At 42.0% G+C, this 24,182-nt stretch overlaps 1 protein-coding gene across 1 annotated transcript in view; it reads left to right on the top strand.

The window, feature by feature from the left end:
- Nucleotides 1–483: 483 nt before the first annotated feature.
- Nucleotides 484–24,182, top strand: part of LOC139162725 (complement component C9-like) — a 36,961-nt gene continuing 13,262 nt past the window's right edge. Inside the window, exons 1-7 of the mRNA XM_070743412.1 lie at nt 484–576; nt 2,605–2,698; nt 4,282–4,429; nt 6,743–6,890; nt 14,151–14,289; nt 17,944–18,156; nt 22,985–23,225. Coding sequence (XP_070599513.1) covers nt 503–576; nt 2,605–2,698; nt 4,282–4,429; nt 6,743–6,890; nt 14,151–14,289; nt 17,944–18,156; nt 22,985–23,225 — 1,057 coding nt within the window. The 5' untranslated portion in view covers nt 484–502. The remainder of the gene's footprint in view (nt 577–2,604; nt 2,699–4,281; nt 4,430–6,742; nt 6,891–14,150; nt 14,290–17,943; nt 18,157–22,984; nt 23,226–24,182) is intronic.

Genomic DNA, 24,182 nt, shown 5'->3' on the forward strand with positions numbered 1-24,182 from the left:
CCAACAGAGTTAGAAGGGACCTTGGAGGTCTTCTAGTCCAACCCCTTGCTTAGGCAGGAAACCCTACACTACTTCAGATTAAATTAAGTTATAAGGGCAAAAAGATCCAACTTTTCTTTGGGGGCCTCTCTAGGAATCTTCTTTTCAGTTGCAACTTAGGTTGCTCTGGACACTTCGTTGATTCCCCCAGGAATTCTTCCTGGGATTCTGCCAAATCACCTGGTATACCTGGTATTTTTACTTTATATCTGGTATATTTACTTTATCATTCCTGTGTATGCATATATATGTGTGTGTGTGTGTGTGTGTGTGTGTGTGTGTATAAACACAAGGAGACTTAACAAATTGAACAAGGAAGTCAATAACATTTTGAAAAAAATCAATATGAAATTTGACCTTCATCTTTCATAAACTTTTGTTTATTGCCTTATTAATATTTAACAAAGATAAACAGTATAAAAGACTTGAATCTGCATCTTATTTTTTTATTAACGCTACCATCATGTCTTCTTCTTTGCTTCTTATAGGAGTTCTCTGCATTTTAGGAGCAAATGGTTTTGCCTCTGGGAAAGAAAGGTGAGTTTATTTTATGGGATAGAAATTACATTTGGTAGCACTTGTGGCCAATCTTCTCCAAAGTTCCTGGTACCCTGTTTTTAATTTTTGGAAGGTAGAAAGTAAGAGAATACCTGCAAGTGAGAATACCTGCTTCTTCCTGTAATTTGCTAAATGCTTTGTTTAACTCTAAGTGATTTTAGAAATCCTGATGCTTTGATTAATTTTGAATGATATGTCAGCCCTATCAAGGACAATAGAATTCATGTCCTTGCGTAAAATATAAAATCAAACTGTCAAATATACATAATTTTATTAGTCCCACAGTACTAAAATTTCCAGGGTGTGCTGATAGTGAATACAAAAGGGCCCCAAACAAAACCACATATACACACACACATCTCTTGGGTTTTGGGTCATCACTGATTTTTCCTTCATCAGTGGTAAAGAGAAAATGCCTGAGAATTCCGTAAAATGTGAATGTATAAACCCATCCCGTTATATAGCAAAGCTCCTTTGTATTAAATCATGTCAGATATAATTTTTCTTGCTGGAATTCTGTTTTTAAAACAAGCAAAGAACTTGCGCAGAGAAACTTCAAGTCAGTTGCAAGACTCAACCCTTTCTCCTATGGTCATGGGGTTTTGAGGTACATATTCCAAGAGCATGCATCTTGAACTTGCATGGTCCAGAGCAAATATTGCCATGCAACGTTTCGTTGTGAGATCTACAACAAGACAGCAATAGCCAGAGGGGTGGTGGTGGTTATATTGTTCCTATATTGTTTCCTTGCAATTTATTTATTTATATATTTATTTAGTCCAATATATAATACACATTGAAGAGAATAGATATTTAGTAATATAACTAAAGAAATGAATAGAAGAAAAGATATAAAAATATAGGTGAACAAATTTGAAAGGAAGAAAAGATAAATGAGATAAGGAGAGACAATTGGACAGGGGACGGAAGGCACACTGGTGCACTTATGCATGCCCCTTACTGACCTCTAAGGAACCTGGAGAGGTCAATCGTGGATAATCTAAGGGGAAAATGTTCGGGGTTAGGGGTTGACACTACTGAGTCAGGTAATGAGTTCCACGCTTCGAGAACTCGGTTGCTGAAGTCATATTTTTTACAGTCAAGTTTGGAGCGGTTAATATTAAGTTTGAATATGTTGCGTGCTCTTGTGTTGTTGCGATTGAAGCTGAAGTAGTCATTGACAGGTAGAACGTTGCAGCATATTGTTCTGTCTGGGTTCCCCCAGACGTCAACACCAACTAAAAAGAGTAGCCAGACACGCTGGTAAAAAGCAAAGTCATTTTATATCTTTGAAAACAAACACAGATAACAAAAACTGTTCTTACAAACTGGAATGCTATGAAGCTTCACAGAAAAGTCACGATGGCCAGACAATACAACAGGCTTCTTGCTGGCACACACACCACTGTAGATAATAAAACCCATGCCTCTCCCAAGTTTTCAGCCTTCGAGGCCACAAGCCAGAATCAGAGACGCCAAGGATCGAAGCAAGGTCACAGGACTCCCAAAAGATAACTCTCCACAATACAGGAAGGGCGGGCCTGCCTTTTCAACCTTTCTGAGGAGAACCACACCCAAACCCAGCTGTTGCCTATTAGGGATGGAAATACCTGGCTAATTGTCCCCTTCGTTGTGCTGCCCTTCTCTGCCTCATATCTATGATGGCTTGTGCGTTCTCATCTAATGACTCCAGGCTACTTGCTGGGGAGAGCTCCCCCCCCGAGGGTCTCAGGCTGTTCTCCCTCCTCCTCATCCTGACATTCCTCTTCCCCGTCTGCCTGGTCCTCCTCCTCCTCCTGTTCCTCGTCCTCCCCCTCTGAGCATGGAGCCGGCAGAGTTCCAGCCGTTCCCTGAGGAGCCTCAGACTGAATCACAACACATATAATCTTGTGGGCAATACTTAAATCGTGTTTTAGGCAATATACAAACATTATGCATACAAACAGGAACTTACAATGTACTAAGTCAGAAACATTTCAAATTATTTTAAAATTATTTTATTTTTAGGTTGAAACGGGCACCTAATGCTCCAGTTCCTGTTGACTGCTCGCTGAGTACGTGGGGCGATTGGGGACCCTGTAGTCCATGCACAAAAGAAAGAGTAAGTGACATTTCCATAATTTCACTTTCATTAAAAGGACTTCATAAAGATGATTTATTTGTGATGTATAGGCTACTGGGTGGATATTAGTTTCAAATAGTAAAAGAAAAAAGGTTTCTTGTATGGAACCTGTTAAGATATTCATGAACTGAGAGAGCCTTGTTAACAAGGTTAGCCAATGAATACGCATAGCAACTAAGTCAGCCAATAGAAGTTAAACACTTCTGAGTCTTTGCAGAGAGTCAAAACTGAAATCTTAAGCTTAAGGATGGGTGTGTCTCAGTCCACTCTGCTCTCAGGTTCACTCTGTACTCTCAATTCTCTACCATGTCTCCTCTGCTGAAATGAAACTAATTCTCCTGCTCATGGTTACTTGAAGAAATAATTTTATATATATATATATATATGTCACATGTTTTTTTTGCTGAATTTGAAAATTAAGGAAGACTAGGATAGATCTATTTCGGCCTTATTTTGGCCTCATCAGCTAGCCATACCCACTGGGACTTGAACCTGCAATCTTTGCCTTGTAAGGCAGAGAAGTATCCAATCCCTTCAATATATATATATATTACAGTGGTACCTCTACCTAAGAACGCCTCTGCTTACGAACTTTTCTAGATAAGAACCGGGTGTTCAAGATTTTTTGCCTCTTCTCAAGAACCATTTTCCACTTACAAACCTGAGCCTCTGAAACTGTAACCGGAAAAGGCAGGGAGAAGCCTCCGTGGAGCCTCTCTAGGAAACTCCTGCGAGGAAACAGGGCCAGAAAAGGCAGGGAGAAGCCTCCGTGGGGCCTCTCTAGGAATCTCCTGGGAGGAAACAGGGCCGGAAAAGGCAGGGACAAGCCTCCATGGGGCCTCTCTAAGAATCTTCTGGGAGGAACAAGGCCTCCACCCTTCCTGTGGTTTCCCCAATCGCATGCATTATTTGCTTTTACGTTGATTCCTATGGAAAAAATGGCTTCTTCTTACAAACTTTTCTACTTAAGAACCAGGTCACAGAACAAATTAAGTTCGTAAGTAGAGGTACCACTGTACTATGTTTATAAACAAGTTAATGAATCCAGCTGAATCAGTCATTTCTGTGTACTTCTGGAAATTGATTTTTCCGCAACAAACTCTGATAGAATCACTGGTTGTCCACTAATGTTAAATTTGAATGGATGGTAAAACATGGCCAATCCTTTCACAGTTTCTGATAATAGCCTCTCTAGTTGAACATCACTGTTTGTTTTTTAAAATTTGCTGAGGTCAAGATCCTCCAGAGATGGAGTGATAGTCTGTCCTCCTAAATAGTTGTGGACTTTGAATTCCCCATTCTTTCCATTTTGGGGCGTTGCAACAAGTTTCTATTTCTTTCGCCTTGCATATTTATTTTACTGCCCATTTCCAAACAGTATATAAATTTAAAGATTTAAAAACAGGCAAGGATGATTAAACTTTAATATTAGACATGAATTAAAAGGCAAGTGGAGGGCTTTCGAAACTAGCCTCATCCCCCCGCCCCCATCCATTCACCCCCTTCAAAGGCAGCTGATTCTGAGACTGTTTTAATTTTGTCTTTTAATATCTCCCACAAAGTACCGCTCAAGGAGTATTGTGAGGTTTGGACAGTTTGGAGGAAGGCCATGCCTTGAATCCCTGAATGATAAAGAGTCCTGTGAGACAAGAACTCCGTGCCCAGATGAGAGAGGTCATTGTGAGAAGCGAGAATTTGAATGTGAAAATGGTAGGTATGCAGACTCTGACATCATTTCTCTACTGCCGTCACTGACTATAGATCAATCCCCCCCTCCCGTCTACCAAACGTGATGTGTGGTTGTGAATGAATTGGCTGGCTGATTTTAATATATTGGGATTTTAGTTTAATTAATTAGATTTGTTGTATGCAGTGCTTATATTGTATCTTGTGAGCTGCCCCCCCCCAAGTCTTCGGAGAAGGGCAGCATACAAATCTAATATAATAATAATAATAATAATAATAATAATAATAATAATAATAATAATAAAAAGACCTGGTCATGGCTTACAAGTGGAACACTCAAAAAGGAGACAGAAGGACTAATACTGGCGGCACAAGAACAGGCCAATAGAACAAATGCTGTCAAAGCCAGAATTGATAAATCAACAGACGATCCAAAGTGCAGACTCTGTAAAGAGACTACAAGCATAGACATGATGCTGTGGCACAGATGATCCACTGGAACCTGTGCCGGAACTACCACTTACCAGTGGCAAAGAACTGGTGGGATCATAAGCCCGAAAAAGTGGTCAAAAATGAGCAAGCAAAACTACTGTGGGACTTCCGATTTCAGACTGACCGAATTCCGAAGCATAACACACCAGACATTGTGATCGTGGAGAAAAAGAAAGTATGGATCATCGACATTGCAATCCCAGGAGACAGCAGAATTGAGGAGAAGCAGCTAGAGAAATTAGTGAAATACGAAGATCTAAAAATCGAGCTGCAACGACTCTGGCATAAGCCAGTGAAAGTGGTCCCAGTGGTCCTTGGCACACTGGGCGCAGTACCAAAGGATCTCAGCGGATGTTTGAAAACCATCGGAATTGACAAAATCTCCATCTGTCAATTGCAAAAGCTTTACTGGGATCGGCAAACATAATTCGCCGCTACATCACGCAGTCCTAGGTGCTTGGGAAGCGCCCGACTGGTGATGAAATACGAAATCCAGCATAGTGATCTCGTTTGCTGTGTTGTACTGACATAATAATAATAATAATAATAATAATAATAATAATAATAATAACAATAATAATAATAATAATAAATTAGATTTGTATGCCACCCCTCTCCAAAGACTCGGGGCGGCTCACAACAACAATAACAATACAATATAATACAAATCTAATATTAAAAAGAACAAGTGATGGCGAACCTGTTTTGGTTCATGTACCAAAAGGGAGTGTGTGGGTGTGTTAGCATGTATGCACATGCCAAAACCCTTTATTTTATTTATTTTATTTTATTTATTTATTATTTAGATTTGTATGCCGCCCCTCTCCGCACTCCGCACTCCGCACCTTTTCTCGCCCCCCCCCCCCACTCATGTGCACTCCGTCAATGCCCCCAAACATGAGCATAGGTCTCACTGAAGCCTGGAATGTGAAAAAACGGCCAAACAGGCAAACCGGGGAAGTTTGGAAAATGCACTTCTGGTTTGCCCATTGTGCTGTTTTTTGCACTCCAGGGATTCAGGAAGCTTCCCTGAACCCTCTGGAGTGCAAAAAACAGCACAACAAGCAAACCAGAAATCCGTTGTTCGAACTTCTAGTTTGTCCATTTGGTGAGGTTTTTTGCTTCCCTAAAGCATCTGGAGGGTGAAACGGCCTTTCCCAAGGCTGAAAATCAGCTGGAGCTGACATACGGCAAATTCTCGTGTGCCTTCTGAAATGGCTCCGCATGCCACCGATGGCAAGCATGCCATAGGTTCACCATTATGGTTATAGGCTGATGATGAATATTGTGTTTTCTAATGTCATTTTTGAATTCATTTTTATAAGCCACATTTTGATGGGAGAACCACACTGCGCTGTTCAGAGAAATGTTAAATGTCGAAGTATTATGATGTTTCCCATTTAAAAAATTTGTAGAAGATCTTGTTCAGTTTTAGCATATTTTAATCACAACCATGTATTATTTTCATTGTATTATTATATGATGATGCTCATTTTATTTCATCAAATGAACCCTTTTTAATATGCATAATAGATTCAGAAAAAGTAGTTTAAGTTAAATTTGCACAGAAATGCAAACCCAAAAGCCTCAGTAAGTTTTATTATCAGTGTAGCGATATATAAAACATATTATATCATTCAAACAAATATTGCAAATAATGCAGAGAAATTAACTGTAAACCAGCCACTCATTCTGATATAAATGGCAGTTTGTTTTACTTAGGCTGAAATTTTGGGGAGTTGAAGCCAAAAGCACAATTTGGGAAAGCAATGTTGATGTATGAAGGTATTCTAAATATCCGATTATCTATCATTATAATTGTTTCATTCTTTGTTCCACACTAAGGATATTGTCTAAAGAGTAGATTGGTATGCAACACAGAAGATGACTGTGGTGACTTCTCTGATGAAGATAATTGTGATGAAACCAAACGCGCACCCTGTGGGGATCGTAACATTGATGTGTCAGAACTTGGAAGAACAGCTGGAGAAGGGTAAGTTTTAGAAAATTACACGAATATAAATGTTTATTTATTTAAATGTTGCAGACGTATTCATACAGAGAGAGAGAGAGAGATATATAAGACTTCTTTGATTTTTTAAAATCTACCTGAAACTTTCAAGATAGGCTTACAATACCAACAATGTTAAAATAATTTTTAAAAATGGTCTTTGTGCAACACAAAGTACCAGCTTTCAGTGTTGTCTTAATTTTCTGTAATGCCCTTGAGCTGAACACCAAATAAAGTCCTGACATTTTTTTTTAAATTACATGGAGCATTTGTATGGCACCTTAAGTGACATGGTAATGATTTCAGATGGTATTAGGAAATTCAAATGACAATTAAAACCAGCAAGATCAACCAAAAACGAAAGTCACTGGAAGCTTAGCATGCAATCAAGACCCATCAAACACACACTTCACCGCTCAATTGGGGAGCTTTGCATCTTGAAATGCTCCTTCATTTTGCTCTGACCAGAGGTCAATTCCTCCCAGATTGGTCCACCCGAACCAGTAGTGACCCACTGGTGACATCACCATGACACCATGAAACCAGTTTGGTCAGTGCCGGTGCAAATCTTTTTTTTTAAAGTAAAATTTGTTTTAAAAAAAAAATAAAAAATCTTCTGAGCATGTGCAGAAGCCAAGTTTTCAGTATGGTGCATAGCAATCTTGTTTTCAGCTTCCCACCCCCCACCCCCGTATTTTTGGCACTGGACATGCACATGCGTGCAAGGCACACCCACGCAACGCAGGAGGAAGCAAACCGGCAGCAAGATAAGTTAGCCCTGAGTCCCGTGGGATTGGGCAATATTTAAATTGAATTGAATTGAATTGAATTGAATTGAATTGAAATGAAATGAAATGAAATGAAATGAAATGAAATGAAATGAAATGAAATGAAATGAAATGAAATGAAATGAAATGAAATGAAATTAAATTAAATTAAATTAAATTAAATTAAATTAAATTAAATTAAATTAAATTAAATTAAATTAAATTAAATTAAATTAAATTAAATTAAATTAAATTAAATTAAATTAAATTAAATTAAATTAAATTAAATTAAATTAAATTAAATTAAATTAAATTAAATTAAATTAAATTAAATTAAATTAAATTAAATTAAATTAAATTAAATTAAATTAAATTAAATTAAATTAAATTAAATTAAATTAAATTAAATTATTAAATCTCACCTCTGACGTGTCATGTATCGTCTGCTAAGCTTAACTAAACTTTTAGGTCATGCATATTTCTGTGATGATACAATTGAACATAGAATAAAGATCAGCAGATATGGTGTGCCATGGAACCTTTACCAATCCCTTGCTGCTAATGAATTTACCATTTTGCTTTCTGGTCCTACATTTGGACATCAGGTTGGACAGTGTTAACTCCCAGCAACCAGTCAGGTCCCACAGAGTCGGCCTTCTCTAGGTCCTGTCAACTAGACCAGTGTTTCCCAACCAGTGTGCCGTGGCACACTAGTGTGCTGCGGGACCTAGTCAAGCCCGGCCTGGCTGGAGCTTCCCTGGTGGTGATGGCAAGTGAGCTTTTGGGGCCCAGTGGGAGGGCGCCGGCCACCGTTGCTTCTAAGCTGCGTGGGCGTGCGCCCGCACAACCATTAGGAAACCACCCCCCCACAGAAATTTTTGAAGTGGCGCAAAGCCACGTAGTCCTGAATCGCTCCCTTCTCCGGCCAGCAAAGTCGGCTGCCCAGGAAAGAGCCGCATTTGAAAAGCGCACGTTTAAAAAGCGTGCCGCTTTTCCAGGCAGCCGGCTTGCTGGCCGGAGAAGCAAGCGATCTGGGACTGTGTGGCTTTGCGCTGTGATGACAACAACGGCGCCGTGGTGGCCTTCAAACACCGCCCTTCGTGACGCCCCACCACCCATTCCTGCAAGTAGAAGTCGGGCGGGGTACTGGGAGGTGGCGGCACGTGGCCGGGCGCTGAGCGCCATGGACACCTAGGAGGGAGAAGGGGTGAATGTGGCTGCTGCCTCTTAGGCAGAGGTGAAGACGACAGCGGAGTCCGCACTGGGGCCATGCGGGGCCACTGATCCAGGGGGCAGCGGACCGGCAAGCCGCCCTCCACTCTCTCTCTGCTCTCTCTCTCTCTTTCTCTCTCTGTTGCCAGAGTGGTGCATGAGAGAGAAAGAGAGACAGAAAAAGGAGGAGAGAGAGAGAAAGTAAGAGAGAAAGAGAGAGAAGGAAAGCAAGAGAGAAATCAAGAGAGAGAGAGAAAGCAAGGGAAAGAGAGAGAAAGCAAGGGAGAGAGAGAGAAAGAGTGTGTGTGAGAGAGAAAGCAAGAGAGAGAGAAAGCAAGAAAGAGAGGAAGAGAGAAAGAAAGAGAAAGAAAGCAAGAGAGAGAGAAAAAGAAAGCAAGAGAGAAAGAGAAAGAGAGAAGGAAAGCAAGAGAGAAAGAGAGAGAGAAAGCAAGGGAGAGAGAAAAAGAGAATAAAAGGGAGATAGCAAGAGAGACAGAGAAAGAGAGAGAGAAAGAGAGAGAGAAAGATTGCAAGAGAGAGAGAGAAAGCAAGAAAGAGAAAAAGAGGGAGGGAAGGAGGGAGAGAGAAAGAGCAAAAAAGAAAGGAAGGGAGATAGAAAGAGGGATGGAGAGAGAGAGGGAAAGAAAGAGGGAGGGAGAGAGAAATAGGGCAAAATGGAGGAAGAGAAGGGGGTTTTGTCCAAACTTTTTTAGTTCCCCCCCCCCCCCCGCTCAATGTTCCCCAGGATTTTGTAAATGTGAATAATGTGCCGCGGCTCAAAAAAGGTTGGGAAACACTGAACTAGACAATGTCGCTTGGTGGGGCCTAGCAGAAGAGCCTTCTCTGTGGGGGGCCCGGCCCTCTGGAATTATTATTATTATTATTTATTAGGTTTGTATGCCGCCCCTCTCCGTAGACTTGGGGCGGCTCACAACAATAACAAAGACAATGTAAGAACAAATCTAATAATTTAAAAAACACTAAAAAACCCATTATTAAAAGCAAACATACAAACATTCCATGTATAAACTGTATAGGCCCGGGGGGAGATGTCTCAGTGCCTGATGGCAGAGATGGGTCTTAAGAACTTTATGAAAGGCAAGGAGGGTGGGGGTAGTTCTAATCTCTGGGGGGAGCTGGTTCCAGAGGGTTGGGGCCGCCACAGAGAAGGCTCTCCTCCTGGATCCCACCAAATGACATTGTTTAGTCGACGGGACCCGGAGAAGGCCAACTCTGTGGGACCTAACTGGTCGCTGGGGTTCTTGCGGCAGAAGGCAGTCCCGGAGATATTCTGGTCCGATGCCATGAAGGGTTTTATATCAGCTTCCCGCAGAGATTCATACCGCCCCCACCCTCCTTGCCTTCCATAAGAACTTGAAAACCCATCTGTGCTGCCAAACCTTAGCGTCTGGCCGACGAGTACGAAGTATGCTTGTTGTTGGAAGGGAATGAATGATGTTAATGCTCCAGTGTTTTTAGAGTAGTTAATTATATTAATTGGATTTTAGATTTGATATTGTATTACTATTTTTATTATGTTGTGAGCCGCTCCGAACCCTCGGAGAGGGACAGCACACAAATCCAATAAATAAATCAGGAAGATATGAGTTCTTCATTATTTTTCATTATTGACCTTCGCTATTGACCTGCCCATCTGAAATTAGAATTTACTGTCTTGTAACCTTGGCATCTTATGAATGTACATAATGCCAGCTTTATTTCTTCTGTTTTGTACTGCTGCCATGGTAGCAGCATTCCAGCTTCGAATAAACTGATAAAGCCTAGAGCTTAACAGCAATCTACTGTAAATATAAAATGGATCAAATCAGAATTCCCCAATGTTTCCGGCTTTGCAGACCGGCAGGGATGGGGTGATGGTTTGCAGGAGCAACTGCCAAGGGAGTGTGCATATGCAGCTCCATTTGTGCAAGGTGTGTGAACGTGTGTGCTCACTGACAATTTCTGCAGCCTAGTTGCAATCTGCATAGGTTGGAGACTCCTGGACTCAATTTTTTTCTAACTAAATGAAAACCTGTTTCAAATTATCCTTAGGAAGGGGTTTCAGATTAATCCAGTGTAGCCCATTAATGGATGAATATAAGAGGGTCGCCCAGAAAGTAATGCACCACTTTTTTTTTCTTCAACAATTAGTTTAGTTTAGTTTAGTTTATTTAGATTTGTATGCCGCCCCTCTCCGAAGACTCGGGGCAGCTAACAACAATAAAAAATAATGTAACAAATCTAATATTAAAAAGTAATCTAAAAAACCCCAATTTAAGAGACCAATCATACCAACAAACATACCATGTATAAATTCTATAAGCCTAGGGGGAAGGGAGAAAAAATTTTCAATTCCCCCATGCCTGACAACAGAGGTGGGTTTTAAGGAGCTTGCGAAAGGCAAGGAGGGTGGGGGCAACTCTGATATCTGGGGGGAACTGGTTCCAGAGGGCCAGGGCCGCCACAGAGAAGGCTCTTCTCCTGGGTCCCGCCAAATGACATTGTTTAGTTGACGGGACCCGGAGAAGGCCAACTCTGTGGGACCTAACCGGTCGCTGGGATTCATGCGGCAGGAGGTGGTCCTGGAGATATTCTGGTCCGGTGCCATGAAGGGCTTTAAAGGTCATAACCAACACTTTGAATTGTGACCGGAAACTGATTGGCAACCAATGCAGACTGTGGAGTGTTGGAGTAACATGGACATGCCTTGGGAAGCCCATGATTGCTCTCGCAGCTGCATTCTGCACGATCTGAAGTTTCCAAACACTTTTCAAAGGTAGCCCCATGTAGAGAGCATTACAGTAGTCGAGCCTCGAGGTGATGAGGGCATGAGTGACTGTGAGCAGTGAGTCCCGGTCCAGATAGGGCCACAACTGGTGCACCAGGTGAACCTGGGAAAACGCCCCCCTCGCCACAGCTGAAAGATGTTTCTCTAATGTGAGCTGTGGATCGAGGAGGATGCCCAAGGTGTGGACCCTCTCTGAGGGGGTCAGTAATCCCCCCCAGGATTATGGACGGACAGATGGCATTGTCCTTGGGAGGCAGAACCCACAGCCACTCCGTCTTATCCGGGTTGAGCTTGAGTCTGTTGACACCCATCCAGACCCCAACAGCCTCCAGGCACCGGCACATCACTTCCACTGCTTCGTTGACTGGACATGGGGTGGAGATGTATAATTGGGTATCATCCGCATACTGATGATACCTCACCCCATGCCCCTAAATGATCTCACCCAGCGGTTTCATGTAGATATTAAATAGCAGGGGGGAGAGGACCAACCCCTGAGGCACCCCACAAGGGAGTAACCTCAAGGTCGACCTCTGCCCCCCCCACTAACACCGACTGCGACCGACCGGAGAGGTAGGAGGAGAACCACTGGAGAACAGTGCCTCCCACTCCCAACCCCTCCAGTCGGCGCAGAAGGATACCATGGTCGATGGTATCGAAAGCCGCTGAGAGGTCAAGAAGCACCAGGACAGAGGACAAGCCCCTGTCCCGGGCCCACCAGAGATCATCCATCAACGCGACCAAAGCAGTTTCCGTGCTGTAGCCGGGCCTGAATCCAAACTGCTGGGGACCTAGATAATTGGCTTCTTCCAAGGACGCTGGAGTTGGAGCGCCACCACCTTCTCGACAACCTTCCCCATAAAGGGAAGGTTGGAGACTGGACGGTAGTTATTAAGCACGGCTGGGTCCAGGGAAGGCTTCTTGAGGAGGGGGCGCACAAGTGCCTCCTTGTAGGGATCCGGGAAGGACCCCTTCCCCAAGGAAGCATTGACAATCTCCTGGACCCAGCTCCGTGTCACCTCCCTGCTGGCCGAAACCAGCCAGGAGGGACACGGATCCAGTAAACAGGTGGCAGAACTCACAGCTCCAATGGCCTTGTCCACTTCATCAGGTGTCACCAGATCAAACTCTTCCCAGACAGGTGGACAAGTACGTACCCCAGTCAATTATTTTTTGAACACAATGAAACTTACACACAAGAAAGAATGATGCTTCTTCTACAGCCCTATTATTCCACATAATCTCCGTCCTGTTCTATGGCCATCCTCCAGCAAGACACAAGGGCGTGTATGCCCTGTCGGTACCACTCCTTGTTCTGGTCATGAAGTCATTTGTGCACTGTGCGAATCACCTCTTCGTCATCCTCAAAATGTCTTCCGTGACTAACTGTTCTTTTGTCAACTGCATCTTCTCCATAAACTGTACACAAATGTTTGTGAATGTTCCTAACAGTTTCTTTCTCTGCAGTGAGAAATTCAATGATTTTATTTATTGATTGATTGATTTTGTCCAATACATAATGAAGGTTTTAGTGGGTATACACATAGTAAAATACATAATGAAGGTTATAGAGGATATACTCATAGTAAAATATATCTAAGAAAGAATAGAAGAGAAGATATAGGAATAAAACATATCAATGAAAGAATAGAAGAAGAGATATAGGAATAGAAGAAAGGTATAGGAGATATAGGAGAGCAATAGGACAGGGGACAGAAGGCACTCTAGTGCACTTGTACTCGCCCCTTACTGACCTCTTAGGAATCTGGATAGGTCAACCGTGGATAATCTAAGGGTAAAGTGTTAGGGGTTTCTTCTATTCCTATATCTCTTCTTCTATTCTTTCATTGATATGTTCTATTACTATATCTTCTTTTCTATTCTTTCATAGATATATTTTACTATGAGTATCTCCTCTATAACCTTCATCATGTATTTTACTATGTGTATATAGATATGTACCCACTAAAACTCTCATTGTGTATTGGACTAATGAAAGAAAGAAAGAAAGAAAGAAAGAAAGAAAGAAAGAAAGAAAGAAAGAAAGCTCTTTCATTGTTACTGTCTCTGAATAAGGTTTTTTTAAAGCCCAAACCAGGAGATAAAGCTGACCAGACTAAGGATGCTAGCCAGATGAATATCTGATAAGCAGGAGACTCACTTCTACTCCCACCATAGGCATGAAAACTGATTGAGTAACTTTGGGCTGGTGCCCATAACATAGACAACAAGTTGGCCTATCACATCCTGTTGCAAACAATGGAACAACACTTGGTTTGGTGGTTGGTTTGTTTCTGAAAAAATCAGACCTTGCACTTGGAAGAAAATTATAGGAAGAAAATGAATTTATTTGGTATTTTGCATATATTACTGATTTGTTCCTGTTTGTTATTTTGGATAGTATATGACATTTAACAATGCAATGAAATGGTTGTTTATTGATAACATAAATTTCCTTCCTTCCCTTTATTGAAGTTTGAATGTGCTGGGAATGAAACCAGTTCAACAATCATTTTACAATGAGTTCTACAATGGCATGTGTGACCGAGTCCGTGATGGGAATACAGCCACTTACTACCGCAAGCCATGGAACGTGGCTTTCCTCAGTTATGAAGTAAGCCTCTTTGTGTAAAGCAGAGTTTTGATTTCCTTCAAAAGGTCAAGTCCACTCTGCCTCAATCTCAACTTCTAAAATATCAAATATGTGTTCATATAACTTCCTTGGCAATTTTACATACGTGTTTTGCCATTGCCTTAGAATTTTCTTTAAAATTGCCTTCTCCAGGTTGCATCCCTGGAATCCATTCAGTTCGTCTGAAGTTCAGGTCCTGCTTTGCTTTTTGAGATTAGCCAAGATGAACCAGATGCTTTTGTTGCAGAAAAACAAACAGGCAAAAACAAAATGCAGCACTGTCTAATTTTTTGGGGTGGGGGAAAAGCAAGGCCTCCCTATGCAGTGGAGGGCTGATCTATGCTTCAGCTTCAACCGCAACAACACAAGAGCATGCAACAGATTCAAACTTAATACGAACCGCTCCAAATTTGACTGTAAAAAAAATGATTTCAACAATCGAGTTATCGAAGCATGGAACTCATTGCCAGACTCAATTGTGTCAACCCCCAACCCCCAACATTTCCCCCTTAGACTCTCCACGATTGACCTCTCCAGGTTCCTAAGAGGCCAGTAAGGGGCGTACATAAGTGCACTGGTGTGCCTTTCGTCCCCTGCCCAATTGTCTTTCCTTTCTTTCACCTATCATATATATTCTCTTCCTTTCATATATCCTCTCCTCTAAGTTCACTTTACCCTTATATATATTACTACATGTCTATTTTTCTTCCTATGCATTTGTGTATTGGACAAATGAATAAATAAAAATAAAATAAATAAATGCTGGTGCTACTGGTACGCTCCTGGCAGTAGGCGTGCATAGGGCAGAAAAAAATCACCAAAAATCACCAAAATCTCACTCACACAAGCATTCTCGCATGAGATTTGGCTTCGGGCGTATGCGCAGAAGCTGAATCCCACGTGGTTGTACGCATGCATGATTCGGGGTCTGCAATTACGTATGCATCCCAATTTTTATTTTTTTATTTTTTTTATTTTTTTATTTTTTTATTTTGTCCAATACACAATGAGGGTTTTAATGGGTATATATCTATATACACATAGTAAAATACATGATGAAGGTTATAGAGGAGATACTCATAGTGAAATATATCTAAGAAATAATAGAAAAGAAGGTATAGTAATAGAACATATCAATGAAAGAATAGAAGAAGAGATATAGGAATAGAAGAAAGGTATAGGAGATATAGGAGAGCAATAGGACAGGGGACGGAAGGCACTCTAGTGCACTTGTACTCGCCCCTTACTGACCTCTTAGGAATCTGGATAGGTCAACCGTAGATAATCTAAGGGTAAAGTGTTGGGGGTTTGGGGATGACACTATGGAGTCTGGTAATGAGTTCCACGCTTCGACAACTCGGTTACTGAGGTCATATTTTTTACAGTCAAGTTTGGAGCGGTTAATATTAAGTTTAAATCTGCTGTGTGCTCTTGTGTTGTGGTTGAAGCTGAAGTAGTCGCCAACAGGCAGGACGTTGCAGCATATGATCTTGTTAGCAATACTTAGATCTTGTTTAAGGAGACTTAGTTCTAGGCTTTCTAGGCCCAGGATTGAAAGTCTAGTCTCATAGGGTATTCTATTTCGAGTGGAGGAGTGAAGGGCTCTTCTGGTGAAGTATTTTGGACATTTTCAAGGGTATTAATGTCTGAGATGCGATATGGGTTCCAAACAGATGAGCTGTATTATGTCCTTCCACGACAGAACATCTGACTTTTCCGGCTGCTGCCCCTCATCGTCCCTATGTATATTTGATCATTCAGACCTCTTATCACAGAGGTGACCATACGTATGGGGATTGACCCACCCAGAAGTTCCCAACAGCTGTAATCCTTATATGGCTGAAAGGCATGAGTTATACATATTATGTTAAATGCTCTTAACACCATAGAGATTTTAAAAAGAAATCTCCTATGATGCAAAGATAAAATTGGTGTTCTGTGTATAGTGATTTAATTTATATATAATAAAAACAAGCAGTTTAGTTCTTTATAAAAAATGTGGAATTTTAGCGATTCAGACATTTACCATATTTTTCAGGGTATAAGAGCTCCCCTCCCCCCAAAAAAGAAAGAGAGTGGAAATGTAGGTGCGTCTTATACACCCAAATATAGCCATTTTTTGGCCTCCCGAAGCCCTATCCTTGCATTCCACTTATGGGGAAAATGGGCCCATTTTTCACAAAAATGGAGTGTGCAGAGGGTTTGGGAGGCCTGCAGTATGCTCCTGGGGGTTGGGGGAATGCAAAAATACCCCCATTTTGGCAAAGAAAAAGGTGAAAAATGGGCCATTTTCACAAAAACTGGAGCATTTTGCCTTTCCGCAGCCCTTAGGAATATGCTGCAGGTCTCCCAAACCCTTTGCCCATCACATTTTGGCAAAACAACAGGTGAAAATGGCCCATTTTTCACTAAAACAGGCATTTTTGCCTCTCCCCAGCTTCCTGCAGGCCTCCTAAACCCTCTGCCTACCCCATTTTTTTAAAAAAAGGATGAAAACAGGTCATTTTTTTTAAAAAAAAACCCTGTTTTTTGAGGCCTGCAGAGTGCTCCTGGGACTGGGCAGGACAAAACATATCTCTTTGAAATCTTGGTGTGTCTTATACACCAGTGCATCTTATAGTCTGAAAAATATGGTACGTGAAGACCCAAGAGATTACTATACTGCTAAATTATATTTGTTATTGTTCAGTCCGAAGTCTAAAGAAGAAATAGCTTCACGTTGGCCTTAGCACCCTTTATGAGTCTGTTTAGTATAGGAGAAACCAATTCATATCCTTTTCACCCATCACAGGTTTTAGTAATTTTTATGGCCACAGGTATAGAGTTCAACTATGCAGAGCAATCTGATGTCTCCTAACTTTGGAATTGGAATGGCAGCATAGGATGATCTCAAAGTCATCATCCAAAAGATATTCTAAGAATGTGGACAGAGAGGTATCTACTAGTGATGGGCAAACCGAACCTGCACAATTCGGGTCCGTACCGAATTTTGCAGTGTTTGGTATGCCGAACATGAACCCGAATTTTTTTCAAACTTTGGGCAAAGTTTGGGGTCATGTTCGGTGTTCGGAGCTTTGACATCACCGGCAGGTTGCTAAGGACGCCAAGGTGATCACTTCCTGGATTCCATGGAATCCAGGAAGTGATTACCTTGGCATCCTTGGCAACCTGCCGGTGATGTCAAAGCTACACCCCTGGAATTTCTTCGTGGGAGGGATTCCCCATTCAGGTTTGGGCTCGGGTTCGGTTCGGGTTCGACTGAATTTTGTGTAAAGTTCGTCCGAACTTGCCGAACCCAAACACCATTGGGTTCACCCATCACTAGTATCCACCCCAATAACTCCTGGCATCTCTGCTGAAAGTTCATTGGCTCTTAATCCACCACATAGTCTTCTTCCCATTTCCTCAGAAATTGGGATGTATCACTTACACTATGGAAAGTAACAGGAATGATTTTTAAAAAGAGAAGCATCCCACACCATTCACCTGTGATGCTAAGGCAAAAATCTTAGTACCAGTCTTGGATTGGTACTAAACCCAGTCCAAGTTTCCATAGGTGTCATCATAGCCTAAGTGTTGTCCATCATTATCAAAGTGTTACTCATCCATTTAACTGTATCTTTTCTGCCTTTCAAGACAAGAGGAGACAAAAAATTTACAAGTGAATTCTTCAGCGACCAAACAACTACAATGGAAAAAATAGCCAGAACACAATCACACACTTTAGATTTGAGCGTCTCTCTTCAAATGAAACCGACTTCATTCCCTATATCAGGTGGCTTTGAGACAGGCGTGAATTTTGCCAAATCATCTAGCATGAGTGACTTCTTAGAGAATACCAAAGGAAAGGTAAGGTGTTAAAACAAATCATAGGTAAATATGAATTATTTAAGGTGAAACAAAAATTCAAACACCCCCAAAAAAGCGCTGAACCGTTGGTTGCACTCATATTGAATTGGGTTATTGAAATACCAAAAGCCTAGCTTGCTTAGATTTTCTGTATCTTAAAGTGATGCTCAGCACAAACCATCCCCTTTCCTTAGTGTTGTACATACTCTTGATCAGTTGGAGGATAATGAAGATGTTGAGGATTCAGATTCAGATCGTGTTTATGAAGTAGTGGTGGGTCCGGGGTTACAGGGAGTAGAACAGGTGGGAGGCCAGCCACAGGATGGGGCTATGAGTTCATGATCTAGTGAGGGAGACTCAGATGCTCGCTGGGTTAATCCTAAATTCAGAAGGATTCAGAAACGTAGAGAGCAAAGGTCTGGAAGAAGATAATAAGGAGAGGAATGGGTTAAAAAATTGTAGTGAGGTATTTGGCATGTCAGGAGGCTAGTGGTGAAGAAGGGTGGAGTTTCAACGTTGCTGAAAAGAAATATGGAAGGGTTTTTCGCCACGCTAAAGTAAGCAAGTATTTTGTATTGTATTTAGTCAGAGTTGCTGGTTTTTTTAGCTATGTAGTTAGGAAATAAATCTTGTCTAAGTGAAGCAGGAAAAGGAATGTGAGAAATGTGGCTAAGAGAGAGAGATTACGGAGCGAGTGATGTCTGGAATGTGTTGAAAATACAGGAGAGCAGAGAAAAAAAACGGAGTTGCTTTACTCATGAAACGATGCATTTAATGAGAGTTATTTGTAATTACTAAACTTCTACCAGAAGCCAGAACACTTAGATCTGTTCAGCCAATACTCACCTGCATCTCTTCTTCCTCAGGGACAGTGGCTTTGCCAAAATTTCTGACTCTTGGTCTGTAACCAGCTATGTCCTTCCTACACAAATAGGTCTTTGGAATAGATACCAGGGATGAAATTCAGCAGGTTTTGACAGGTTCTGGAGAACCAGTAGTGAAAATTTTGAGTAGTCTGAGGAACCAGCAAATACCACCTCTGGCTGGTCCCAGAGTGGGGTGGGAATGGAGATTTTGCAGAACCTTCCCCTGCCACACCCATCAAGCCACACCACGCCCACCAAGCCACACCCACAGAACCAGTAGTAAAAATATTTGGATTTCACTACTGGAAGATAACATCTCTTAGGGACCTTGCTTTCTTCCTACAGCCAAACCACCTGTTGACTTTTTTTTTTTGCCCTTCTTTGATCAAAATCTGGCAACCGGTCTCCATATTCACATCATCTTTATTCCCCAAATATCTCTCCAGCCATTCCCTTCTAACAATAACATTTTGTTTGCAATTTTTCTCTTCATTCTTCCCCTCTTTTTCTCCATTGTTGGATCAGACTGGCAGTATGACTCCCATCAAAGGGCTTTTGTGTACATCAGCTCTATCCAAGGTTAGAACAAGGTTAGACCAGTATTAGTTAGCAACTATTTCACCTCATCAGCCCATATGATGGAACACTTGAACTTCAAAGCTTCTTCTCCCCCTTTTTTTTTTCTATTTGCTGACTCATTTCAGCACAACAGTAACCATACAAAGCTGCTAAAAGTCATATGACATTTTAGTGTCTTTCAGCTAGGTCTTATTGTCTAGAACTAAGAAGAAATTCCTGACAGTTAGATCAATGAACCAGTAGAACAACTTGCCTTCAGAAGTTGTGAATTCTCCAACACTGGAAGTTTTTAACAAGAGATTGGACAACCATTTGTCTGAAATGGTACAGGCAGTAATGGGCTCCTACGGGAACGGTCAGGAACATAGTTCTGGTAGCAAAATTTGGAGCTCCACTCCAGAGCACCCAGTTTGCACTGAAAGATGTTGAAACAAAATGCATAAGCCACGCCCACAGTGTGGTAGTAAACATTTTGGTAGCCCATCACTGGCAGCCCATCCTGCCTGAGCAGGGGATTGGACTAGAAGACTTAAAAGGTCCCTTCCAACTCTGTTATTCTAAATTCTAGTGATGGTTTTGTCTCTTTGGGGAAGTAATCATGATTTCCAAATGCTTGTTTACAGGGGATTTTAAGAATAACAGCTGAGTCTAGATGCCAGTTCTTAAATATTGATTCTAGTTAATTACAAGCTTTATTGTATGAGTCTCAGGAGAAGGGAGGCATAGAAATCTAACAAACAAACAAACAAACAAAGTATCAGAGCTTCACTTTCGGAAGCTAGCCAGCCCAAGCAGCAAACCAGCCCAACCAACTAAACAACCCAACCAGACAGCCACAGACCAGTAGATATGGAATTGAAGTCTTCAATGAAACACAGCAGCAGTAGGAAGTCTTGGGAAAATATATTTACTTCTTATTTACACTACTACTGTATACTACATTACTATACATACAGTACACTAGTATCTCACTACAACTGTCTTAGTTACAATAACTCACAGGAACCAACAGATCAATACAGCAACACAGCAACTTCAGAGCACACTTCACACAGAGCAGGACCAGATACCAGAGAGAGAGAGAGAGAGAGAAAGAGAGAGAGAGAGAGCAACGAACAGAACAGCAGCGAGCAGAGAGCTCTTGCATATTTAAATACTTTTCACCTGATGAGGTTGCTGCATTCTTAATTGCTTTAGAATGACTCAGCATTCTCTACGCAGGCCTTCCTTCTGCATTGAGATATTACCTCAGGATATGCCGAATCCTGACACAAAGTAGTATGGGCTTCTTCAAGTATTCTTCAATGCATCACTACAATAAAGGATAGCAATACATCATTTGGTAATGTTTTCTAGACCACTCCATGGTAAAACTGTTAAGTTTTGTCTGGAAAAAGACCTCCTCTTTTCAGGGCCCAGCATCCCCAATAAAAATGGTCATGGACATCAGAACTGGACACGATGCTTAGACAATCACTGTCATGGGTGAGGGGCAACCATTAGAATAGCCATTTGAAATGCCTAAAAAGTAGTATATCAGCAAGCAAGATTATGATTTTCATAAATATTGCATATTCCAATTTGCACATGCCTATAACTCCCAATTTCTTAGTGATTTGTATCTAAGATGTGTGTCTTTAAAAAGCAGCTACAGAGTGGTATAGAAAATAGAGGATGCCTAAAATTATTTGCAGAAAGTTCAGATTTACCTTTAAGACTTCCTGTTTTTCAAATTTATCTAAATCTGCCTTATGGAAGAGATTGAAGAGTTCTACCTCCCATGTTTAAGTACCATATGTTGTCCATTTTGGGCAAGAATTATCTTCAGATTCTAATATGATCTGAGAACTGCCCATATAAACAAGTTGGCAGTCATCAGAGGACATAGAATATCATAATCTATTTCTCTACTTAGATACACTAACATAGGTGACTGGGGCCCATCCTTGTCCACAGTCGGGTTTCAGGCCCGGCTAAAGCATGGAAACTGCTTTGGTCTCGTTCATGGATGATCTCTGGCGGTCCCGGGACAGGGGCTTGTCCTCTGTCCTGGTGCTTCTTGACCTCTCAGTGGCTTTCGGTACCATCAACCAAGGTATCCTTCTGTGCTGGCTGGAGGGGTTGGGAGTGGGAGGCACTGTCCTTCAGTGGTTCTCCTCCTACCTCTCCAGTTGGTCACAGTCAGTGTTAGTGGAGGTTCAGAGGTCAACCTCTAGGTTTCTCCCTTGTGGGCTGCCTCAGGGGTCAGTCCTCTCCCCCCTGTTATTTAATATCTACACGAAACCACTGGGTGAGATCATCCAGAGGAATGGGGTGAGGTATCATCAGTACGCTGATGATACCCAGCTGTACATCTCCACCCCATGTCCAGTCAATGAAGCAGTGGATGTGATGTGCCAGTGCCTGGAGGCTGTTGGGGTCTGGATGGGTGTCAAGAGAGTCAAAGTAAACCCTGATATGACGGAATGGCTGTGGGTCTTGCCTCCCAAGGATAATTCCACCTATCCGTCCATTACCTTGGGGGGGGATTATTGACCCCCTCAGAGAGGGTCCGCAACTTGGGCGTCCTCCTCGATCCACAGCTCACATTAGAGAACCATCTTTCAGCTGTGGCGAGGGCGGCGTTTGCCCAGGTTCACCTGGTGCACCAGTTGCGGCCCTACCTGGACCGGGAGTCATTGTTCACAGTCACTCATGCCCTCATCACCTCGAGGTTCGACTACTGTAATGCTCTCTACATGGGGCTACCTTTGAAGAGTGTTCGGAAACTTCAGATCGTGCAGAATGCAGCTGCGAGGGCAATCATGGGCTTTCCCAGATATGCCCATGTCACATCAACACTCCGCATTGGTTGCCGATCAGTTTCCAGTCACAATTCAAAGTGTTGGTTATGACCTATAAAGCCCTTTATGGCATCAGACCAGAATATTTCCAGGACCACCTTCTGCCACACAAATCCCAGTGACCTATTAGGTCCCACAGAGTTGGCCTTCTCCGGGTCCCGTCGATGATACAATGTCGGCCGGTGGGGCCCAGGAGAAGAGCCTTCTCTGTGGTGACCCCAACCCTCTGGAACCAGCTCCCCCCGGAGATCAGGACTGTCCCCACTCTCCTTGCCTTTCACAAACTTCTTAAAACCCAGCTCTGCCATCAGGCATGGGGAAATTGATTCCCGTGGGCCGGTCCTTTTTATTCATGGTATGTTTGGGATGTTTGATTGTTTTTACATTAAGGGTTTTAAACTGTTTTAATAATTGGATTTGTACTATGCTTTATTGTTGTGAGCCGCCCCGAGTCTTCGGAGAGGGGCGGCATACAAATCTAATAAACAAACAAACAAACAAACAAATAAATAAATAAATATTACTGTTTTCTGTTTATAGAAATATGAGTTTTTACATGTCAAATCTAATATACAATTGGGAACTTTCCAAATGCGAAAACGTAATTTGCGCTTGAGTGAATCCTTCCTTGAAGATCTAAAGGAGCTGCCCAGTAGCTATGAGAAGGGAGAGTATTTTACATTTCTGGAGACATATGGAACTCATTATTCGCACAGAGGAACCATAGGAGGAAAATATGAGCTCATCTATGTGTTGGACAGCGACGTTATGAAATCACAACGTAAGGACATACTGAAAGTAATCTCTAATAACCAAGAGTAAATAATTGGAAAATTGTCAATCGGTGCATCTGATCTCTGACCAACAACATGTTTTCATTCAAATTGACTTCTTTAAGAATCTTAATTTGGGATGGTTCAGGACACCGGTTGTGTCTAATGCTTATTAACCCATTATAATACTAAATATATTATTTATTTATTTATCTATCTATCTATCTATCTATCTATCTATCTATCTATTTATTTATTTATTTATTGGATTTGGATGCCGCCCCTCTCCGTAGACTGGGTGCGGCTAACAACAGTAACAAAAAACAGCATGTAAATCCAAACATTATGATGTTTATATTGAGCTGCCATTAGTTTTGTTGTTGGTTTCTTGACTTCATAAGCAAGCAATGGATTCCCTGTGCAGGTAGACCTCAACTTACAACCAGTTGCTTAGTGTCCCTGCATAGTTACAACAGACCCCTGAAAAGCTGCATGCAACCTGGTTTTGAAATTATGGCTGCTGCAGTGCTCCCATGGTTATGGGAGATGGGAGGGTGGATTTGCTCTTATGACCAATAGCAGGGACACTGCAGCATCTATTACTCCAGTAGCATGATGAGAAAGGAGAGCAGTCCACTCTACCACTTGGTAATCTTGGCACCATCCTGAAAGGGGAGGCCATTTTCAGAACAGACCCAAGGAACTGAGTCAACTCCCAAAATGGCATCTGTTTCCAGGACAGCTCCATGTGGCCTGCAGGGTTGCAAGGCATCAAATGGCTTGCTTTCCTTCTCCAATGCAAGTACCAAAGCTCTGGATATCTAGAGCAGATGAATGATGAAAAGGTGTGGGGAAGAGGGTGTAGGACCTGGTGGGGTGGGAAATCGAAGTGCGGGGACCCTGAGGTGTGGGAAATGGAGTGTGGGGTGCCTAAGGGTGGGACAAGGCTTTGGGTGCTCTGGGGT

This window comes from Erythrolamprus reginae, chromosome 2 (assembly GCF_031021105.1).
Source record: "Erythrolamprus reginae isolate rEryReg1 chromosome 2, rEryReg1.hap1, whole genome shotgun sequence".
Lineage (NCBI taxonomy): Eukaryota > Metazoa > Chordata > Lepidosauria > Squamata > Dipsadidae > Erythrolamprus > Erythrolamprus reginae.